The sequence below is a fragment of the Protomyctophum parallelum genome (genome assembly GCF_964188405.1).
Source record: "Protomyctophum parallelum genome assembly, chromosome: 2".
Lineage (NCBI taxonomy): Eukaryota > Metazoa > Chordata > Actinopteri > Myctophiformes > Myctophidae > Protomyctophum > Protomyctophum parallelum.
In genome coordinates, this window is record NC_139699.1 from 13,752,553 (window position 1) to 13,762,327 (window position 9,775).

The window sequence follows — 9,775 nt, forward strand, 5'->3', positions numbered from 1 at the left end:
ACCCGAGCGACGTTCCTTCAACACGGAGGGCGTGGCGACGGTGGAGGGCGGCCCCGCCCCGTACTCCGCCCACCGGCGCCGCCGTTGGCCGGCCGCTTAGAGCGTCAGCCAATGGCAAAGCCGTACGCGTGGCGCGCGCACGGTCCCATAGGCCGGCGGCACGCTCGCGCCAAGTACAAAAGAAATGATGTCGCCTCCTGCACATATAACTCTATGCTCCTGCACCAGTGTACATGTTCAAAACATAGACTGGGTTAAAAAATAACGGTACATATTTAATATAAGTTAAATTAAATGTGAAAAGAATATATATATTCGATATTATTATAATCTATATTTAAACATTGTGTGTGTGTGTGTATATATATATATATATATATATATATATATATATATATATATATATTTATATATATTTATATATATATATACACACACACACACACACACACACACACACACACACACACACACACACACACACACACAGGGGACTGAGGGGAGGATTATCCAACGGGCCTGTTGGGCCCAGGCCCAGGGGCCCCTGAGCTAGGGGGACCCCTGAGCTTGAGCGTCCCGCAAAGAGGCTGAAGCTCAGGGGCCCCCCCAAAAAGGTGCAACAGTGAATAACAGTGACGCACACAGTCCTTGTCACTGTTATTAACAATGGGTTTATTCATTTGTGTCAATAAAATAACTCCAAAAGACCTAAACCATCATGATACGGCACATTACTGTGTGTTTAAAGTTTAAATGTCATAACAATTATGACATATAGGCATGCGATATTCAGAATTTACAGCAAGGGATTGCTTACAAATAATAAACAGCCAAAAACTAAGCTAAATGCATGCAAACTGAGGGTTTTCGTTTTTGGCTGTTTATTATTTTTAAGCAATCCCTTGATGTAAATTCTGAATATTGCATGCCAATATGTCATAATTGTTATGCGTGCATGTGTGCAGACAGTATGCACCACGTCGGGAAGAACAAAAAAAAAAGCTCCGGACGGGTGGGGGGGCCCTTTTGCATGACTGTGGCCCAGGGGCCATAATTTCTAGATCTGCCTATGTATATATATATATATATATATATATATATATATATATATATATATATATATATATGTATATATATATATATATATATGTATATATATATATATATATATATATGTATATATATATATATATATATATACACACGCACGCACACACACACGCACACGCACACACACACACACACACACACACACACACACACACACACACACACATAAGAACTTTATGGTCTTGTTCTTAGGATTGTGGTGTAATGCTTGTGACAAATAATCATCACAACTTGAAATGGTGAAGAATTCAATTAAAAAATCGTCAATTGAACACGGATATGCACAACTGAAAAACACTAGCGTGTTAGTTTACAGTACACAATACAGTGTCTATGTCTACACAAGACACGGCCACACTGGAATAACTAAACAGCAAGGTATATGTTATGTGAATGTGTTGAGTTCAAGATTGTGGGCAGCAGAATTGCTTTGATGTTTCATGTTTGTTATAGAGGAAGTGAAACAGCTTCAATGTGACAGCCTCTTCTTAAAGGTATATTCAGTGATTTCACTTAATTCAAATATCACTTATTTTTTGTTTTGTTGTTATAATCCTCCCTACTATAGAGTGTGCTGGCCATATAAGGAGTTCCTCCCTGTCCCCAGTTAACCCCTGGGGGTCAAAAAACCTTAGGTTTCGTTTTTGAATCTCTATCCTGATTGGACGAAAGGCTGGGTCCCACAGCCAAAAACGAAACCTATGGTTTTTTGAGTGAAATCACTGAATATACCTTTAACCACATGTCCCTGTATGACCCAGTGTTCATCCTGTATTCGTCAGCTATTTTCTGTGAAGAGATTTGAGGGAAAAGAGGAGGGGGGCCTAGGATAGAGCCCTGACAGACCCGGTCAACTCTAAGCATAGGGTTTAGAAACAGGTCAAATAGAATTGTAGAATGCCATATGCTGTGTGATTGTGTGAATTGATCTCTGCTTGTATTCTCTTTCTACTGCTCTGCTATGCCACCGAAACACCAATATCTTCCCACTTCCCACTAATGCTCTAGCTGCCACCAAAATGTTTAATTCCCTGACACCATCCATGAAAAGATGATTAACACGTACTGGTTTCTTTCATAATTGGCCTGAAAGAAGTTTAATAGCACCTATCAAGAAACCAAAAAGGGAGGTAAATGTAATTTCCAACCTCTTTTGTACATATTATATAGTGTTTTGTATTATTGTGTCCCCAGGACTTATTTGGTGTTATCCTTTTAGCCTTAATGTCTGACTCCACGTGCTGTTTACATTTCTGACTAATAAAGTATTCAATCAATATCCATCTGCAGAGGGACCATGATAGCATATTGATGTAGCAGAAGTGCTGGCTGTGTGTATAATGTTAGTATGAATATGAAACCTACCACTGTCCTGCAATACAGTGGTGGGAAAAGTACTGTACTTTAATTGACTTGAGTATTTTCATTTCTTAATACGTTTATGAATCGTTGCTGTCGGCCAAAAACCTCTCCAACTTTTTTATTTTATTTCTTTATTTGTTAAATGAATGCGCCTTCTTGATCATACTAGTACTACACAACGTCAATAAACTAAAGCATTAAAAGTTGCAGATCGGCAAAGCGTTTTGAGCTTGTAGATCTGCTACTTTTGCTGTTTATGAATTTGATTCCTGGAAAGTACGTTTTGGACATAATGAGGATTCCACCCGACAGAGACGATGTCTAATGCACCAGTTCAACTTTAACTTTATTGTCTCAAGTTTACTGGAGTGAAAGAGTGGGTGAAATTCATAGTTGTATACAAGTTTGAAGCTCCTAACATTTTGCAATTTCAAGAAAAGCGTATGGTACAGGTATAAGGGTAGAGAACAGAGAAAGAAACAAAATAAATGATCATATAACAAGACACACAATGTCAAATATTACATAAAGTGCATGGTCAAAACGTAATAAAATGAGGCATAATATTATGCTTCTTGTGCAAGTAGCGGCAACATTTGGAGCGTTTGCATTTTTTTTACTCCACTACAATAATTTGACACCTTTAGACATACGTAGTTACTGGCACATTTAGAATTATGAATACAACACTTTATTACATGTTATGATAGCTAATTAGCTATTACATTACATTAGGAGAGAATTATGTATATTAGCATATACATTTTAATCAGTGTAAAATGCATTAAGCTGCACTATGTAACTTTTCTCTTCTACCCCGGATTTGAACCGGTTTCCTGCACAAGTGTTGACATTTTTGTTTTACCATTGAGCCTGCCTGCTTTCTCAGGGGATGAATGTAATCTTGACCATCAGGTCAAAACCTGTGTCAGATCCTGTGTCTAGGTGAGACATGACCGTTGACCCGATCAATGTCTCAATAGAAGAGCATGGAGACAAAACACAACGACCCCAATTATTGTATAAGTTATATTGTATTATTAACATAGATCCGCTTTAAATGCGTTGAATCCAAAACATGGGGAAGCAGGGGAAGTTCAATTTTCAGCATAATGTGAAATAATTATTTGATTTTAACTTTCTCATACACAATACATAATGATAATTTGTTTTAGCCTAGAGTGTAAATGTCTTGAAGCGGGCCTATTCAAAATGACATCATTACTGAATGAGTGGACAAAAAAAGCTACCCTGTGTGTGTGTGTGTGTGTGCATGTGTGTGCTGTCTGTCTGTCTGTCTGTCTGCCTGCGTGCGTGCGTGCGTAGCATGATACGATGGGCAATTGTTGCTGCTATTCTTTATTATTAAATCAATGTCTCTATTGTTTTAATATTTCTGATGGGTTGTGACACGCAGAAAATGTGTAGGGATCGGACTTGAACCCGCGACGCGCTGTCAGGCTACATTGAGCATAGGTGTTCAGACATCTGATATCCATGTTGTTTTCAGTTCAGGAAGATGCATATGGAAACTAGAAGAACTGCTGCGGTGATGTTGAAGACCACTTGAGGAGCTGGAGGAAGACATAAGAGAATAGCATTTAGGTGTGCATGGATACATAGCCACTTAACCCTAGAACACTAAACCGAGTGATTTTCACACAGACAATTATGTTTGTGATTATCATTGCGAATGCCAGTGAGCCTTTACTATGAGAGCCAGCAGAACATGTCTGTCTGTCTGTCTGTCTGTCTGTCTGTCTGTCTGTCTGTCTGTCTGTCTGTCTGTCTGTCTGTCTGTCTGTCTGTCTGTCTGTCTGTCTGTCTGTCTGTCTGTCTGTCTGTCTGTCTGTGTGTCACGCTGTAACACCACCTGCCCGCAGCTGTATCACACACAAAAACAAGCTGTATCACACACAAAAACACACACACACACACACACACGCACGCACACATGCACGCACACATGCACGCACACGCAAAAAAAAATACCCGGGTTTAGTGATGGTGTGACAAAAGTTGGGTTTAGGGTTCTAGGGTTAAGCTCTATTAGTAAAATAGACAATCTACAACTACAAGCTTACAACGTGATGTGATGCGACGCTTTGTATTGGCTATATTTCACCAAAAGTGCATTATTCAAGAGCATATTCTAGGGGTTTATTTTGTTGAGTAGAGTTGACCAAGGGTTCTCAAACTTCTCAAACATTTGACAATTTGGCCAGTGTTTAAACAGTTTTTATATAGTATAGTTCATACGGTTCGTTGATCACCTTTGATGCGGTAATGGTCTATACCGGTTTACTGTTGACTGGGAAAACAATGTTTATTAATTTTAACAGAAAATATTTAGTCAAAATTAGTGAAGGGCACTTTTATCATTGTACGGTACATACACATTTCTCAATTCATTGTCAATGGGAATTCAATGTTTGTGTAAGACAAAAATAGACGATTTGCTCAGACACTATGACGTTAAATTCTCCATTCATTGTCAATGAGAATTTTATGTTTGTCTTAGACAAAAATAGCCGATAATAGCTGAATATAGGAGGGGCTAGCGCCCATCAACAACTTTAAGCAAATTATTTGAGGACCCCCCAACACAACAATCGTATGGGGATCCACCTGGGGGTCCCGACCTACAGGTTTAGAATCAGTGGAGTAGCCGATGGTTTCAATACACAGGACACCAATGGAAATAAGCCATAGATAGTGCTTTCTTTTAGCATCGTTTTGTATGGAACCGTACCTCTGTGCTTTTTCTGCAAACTGAAGTATTGAATCAATCAATCAACAAAAAACACTACATGTGTCCTCTCAAACCAATGGCTTATGTCACAAGTGTGTGACACATCCTCTGGAATGCCTGGCGTGCATGGGAACGGTGTGGCTCCAAAATGGATCCCCGGTCTTCTAGCGACTATAGTGTGTGACATCTGTCAATCTGGATGACATACTGTACATCCATAGAGCATGCAACGGCTCAGAGTGGCATATAACGATGCCGTGAGGTTACTCCTACCTGTTCTTAGGTGGCACAGTGCCAGTCAGTTGTTTACCTCTATTGGTGTGCCCACATGTGATGCTTTATTAAAGGTTTTATGACATTCATTTTCATTTATTTTTATTTTTTATTTTAGGTTTTATGACCTCAATTACACCCAAAAAACCTGAACTTTGAACATTCAGTGGATTTTCTGTGGTCTGAAGTTTTCTTTGAGGTTTGGAAGCCTTTTGAGCTACAATGAAAACAGGCAACACAGTGAAAACAGTGACATCTGCTGGCAAATCCCATTGACATGTATGGGATTTGCAGGATCTTACACAATCACACAATCACACAACACAATCTGCCGGCAAATCAGAGCACCTGTTTGAGCCAGAAAACCCCAGATCACAGAAAATCTACTGAATGTTAAAAGTTCATGTTTTTTGGGTGCAATTGAGATTAGAAAACCTAAAAAAAATAAGAACAATTCCAAAACCTTTTTTTTTAATGTCACAATGATGTATAAAAAAAAAAAAAAAAAACTTGTATATGCACTACTGTGACTACTGTACTTTGTATTGTATTAACTGCTCGCTTTTATCCTTTTTCCATGTTGTTTGTCTTTTTGTTTTTTTGTACGTTGATCTTATGTGATATGGACTATTGTCTGAAATAAAGATTATATAATACATCATAGATTCTATGATGTATGACTCCAAATATGGGCAAGGTGTCAAGTGTGATCATTAAAAAACCCATTATGCAGACTTATATAATGATTTAGTTCAATATTTCTCATTCAATCTGCAGGTTGTTCTGGTGCTGGTTCAACTTAATGTGTCAGTCCTTCCGCGTACTGTTGGGTGTACTTTCTGTCTTGTTGTGTACATTCACAGCCCAGAAGAGGGTCATGTCGTCGATGATGGCGAAGCCGCAGGTCGTGTTCGTTCTGGGGGGGCCTGGCGCGGGGAAGGGGACCCAGTGCTCCAGAGTGGCGAAGAGCAACAGTAGCTACACTCATCTGTCAGTCGGAGACCTACTGAGGGCAGAGCGAAGCAGAGAGGGCTCGGAGTTCGGCCAGCTCATCGATAACTACATCAAGGAAGGCAAGATCGTTCCCGTGAAGATCACCATCAACCTCCTAAAGAAGGCAATGGAAGAGACCATGAAGGTAGACGAGCAGGTGTGCTGTTTCCTCATTGACGGCTTCCCCCGCAACGAGGACAACCTCCAGGGGTGGAAGAGGGTCATGGACGAGAAGGCAGACGTCAGATTTGTCCTTTTCTTCGACTCCAACACCGAGGTCTGCATGGAACGCTGTCTTGAGAGAGGAAAGCGCAGTGGGCGCATGGACGACAACCGAGAGAGCCTGGAGAAACGGATCCAGACCTACCTGGAGTCCACGCAGCCGATAATCGACCAGTACGCGAGGGAGGGCAAGGTGCGCACCGTGAACGCCTCTCGCAACGTCGAGGAGGTGTTTGTGGAGGTGAAAGCCATCTTGGACAAAGAAGGCTGAGTTTCAACAATGAAACAATAAATCTTTCCCCCTGAGATACAATACACCGAGAGAGAGTATCCGTTTAGGACAGATTGAAAATAACTTTAGACTTTAGACTTTTAACTGTAGGCGTGCTGCGGTGCGACAACTTGGCTGACAACACTGAAGAGCTCAAGAACCTGATGTAGGATAGGAAATTGTGGAGGGCAGCGATCCAGGAATCCCGAGTTGGTGTTGGCTAGACCTCACTCTCGCAGCAACTAACTAACTTATACTTGACATTTAACCACTTGAACCCCATCACTGACCAAAAATATCAGATATACAAGCTCACAATGTGCTGCGTTGTGAGCTTGTAGATCTGATATTTTTGGTAAAGACATTTGGTGTTGATGGAAAAAAGAATGCACCATGTCCGTTTTACCAAGTCTAGAGGGTATAAGTGGTGGGCCCCTTTTGGTGTTCTAACCCTTCTGGACAGGAACCCCTCTTGGGGTTCTGTACAGTATGCACAGTATTGAAAAATTTAATTTTTTTGATGCTGCTATATAACTATTTGAAGTTTTTCAGAAAACTTAGGTCAGGATTTTAAAGCGGTTTTAGAATCGGCCTCAGTCCAAAATGGGTTAACTGAAGTGATATTGATCAATTCCATAAATTATCAAACTATATTCCGCGACAGCCCTGGAGTGGACTTGTGTCACGGACTCACGGCATCCTAGGTTGCCATGGCACTCACTTTGTGAACCCCTGCTCTCTATAATACACTTTACGAGTTCATTCATATTTATTTGCCTTAATTTACTCATTATTTTTTGGGTGGAATCTATTTTATAAATTCTGCACTGCTCGCTCAAGAGTATTTATTACAATATGTGTGACTGAATTGGAGGTAATGTAGAGCAGTGGTTCTCAGACTTTTCAGGCCACGACCCCCCAAGAAAAATCATTATTTGAACTAGGGATCCCCCATAATAATCATATTTGAACTCGGGGGACCCCACCCTGACAAGCACTTGGAATTGTAGAAGTTGAGGCATTACATTATCTCAACTTCTACATCGTCTAACTCAGACTCGGGCTCTTCCACAGATAAATGTTGTGGAAATACTCATCTACACGCTCACACTTTATTCCGCTTTCTCGGGTAATATTTCACAATTTGGCCAATGTATTGTTTGTAGATAATTTTTTTGCAGTATTAAAACTGATTTTAAACGTCCTTCAATTGTCACTTTAGAAATGTGCAGATACCCTACGCACACACACACACACACACACACACACACACACACACACACACACACACACACACACACACACACACACATATAATGACTGAGAAAAAACAATGTTACAAATCATCTGGGGAGCCCCTGCCCTGACCCCCCTGGTCTTACCATGTGAAGCAGCTGTAGTAGCGGTAACGGTTACGGTGGCTGTAGCAGCGGTAACGGTTACGGTGGTAGCGGCAACCGTGGCGGTAGCGGCAACCGTGGCGGTAACGGGAACCGTGGCGGTAACGGGAACCGTGGCGGTAACGGGAACCGTGGCGGTAACGGGAACCGTGGCAGTAACGGGAACCCTGGTGGCTGGGATGGTCGGAGCCGGGGTGAACACCAGGCTGACCTCCTGCCTGAGGGTAGGTGGGGATCATAGGAAAATGTCATGATTACCGTGGAAAAAATAATTGCGATTAACAATATTATTATAGTGCTTAAATCTTAAAATGCCACTTTTGTTTAACTACTTGAAACCTCAGCATCCCTTCTCAGGGGGAAATGTTCGCCGTTGAAATGCATTGTGAGCTTGTAGATCTGCTATTTTAGGCAAATCGATTTGCCAAGATTAAATTCTCGGTTTTCATAGTAAATGCGACTGTAGGTCGCATTTACTATGAAAACCTGCATCCCCCACTGTCAGTTAGTTATTTAGTTACACCCCATATGTCTCCATATATGGTCTTGCCTCGTGTCATCACACCTCCATATATGGTCACGACTCACGTCTTACTGGTGTAGAGTGAAATAGGAGCGTACCAAATACACTCTTTACAGGTCTGTTTAATCATGTATGGAGGGTTTAAGTGGTACTGCAGTTCCTCAAAAGCCAATTCTTAGTGTATGACCGTACTTGATGATTCGGCTGAAGCTGATGTAGGTGTCGTCAATGGAGGTGTTCTGGCCGCACTGGCTGAGGCACGTCTTGTTAGGCATCATGGTGACGCACAGGAACACGGTGCACTCCACGAACATCTGCAGGCATCAGATGTAGATGTTCACCCAAAAGATTACATATTATCTTATCTATCACTTACACACCAGGGTCTAAGACTATGTGGTTAAATTGAAGTGACATACTGTAGATAAATTCCAAATGTTATGAAAGGCAATTCTGGACTTGTGGCAACCTACAGTATAGTCCACATGGTTCTCAACCTTTTCAGGCCGTGACACCCAAGATAAACACTTGAACTGGTGACCCTCCCCCGCCCCACGCTGACAAACACTTGGAAGATAAATACTATCTCTAATTTTGCCTCTTCAATATTTGGCAATTTGATCAGTTTGTTGATTACTTTTGGTGCAGTACGTTTTTTTTCCCTTTCTTTTTTTGAGGTATATAAAAGTCCTTTAACCCAAAATAAATGAAATGAAATAAAATAAAATAAAAGTGAGACCCACCGAAAAGCCCTTTGCCTGTATGGTGCTCATGTTCAGACGGTACACCATGTAGTCGTTGGATGAACTTGTGGGTTTACTTGTGATGACCTGCAGAGTGGTATCATTGGGTGAACACCTGAAGGAACA

The 9,775-nt window shown here is 41.1% G+C and overlaps 1 protein-coding gene across 1 annotated transcript; it reads left to right on the top strand.

Moving 5' to 3' along the window:
- Positions 1–6,185: 6,185 nt before the first annotated feature.
- Positions 6,186–6,983, top strand: LOC310876726 (UMP-CMP kinase-like; the record flags this gene model as incomplete). Its single annotated transcript, XM_083790348.1, has 2 exons — positions 6,186–6,201; positions 6,361–6,983. The coding sequence occupies 2 exons, from the start codon at positions 6,186–6,188 to the stop codon at positions 6,981–6,983; spliced, it is 639 nt and encodes a 212-aa protein (XP_083646474.1).
- Between the last annotated feature and the right edge of the window lie 2,792 nt (positions 6,984–9,775).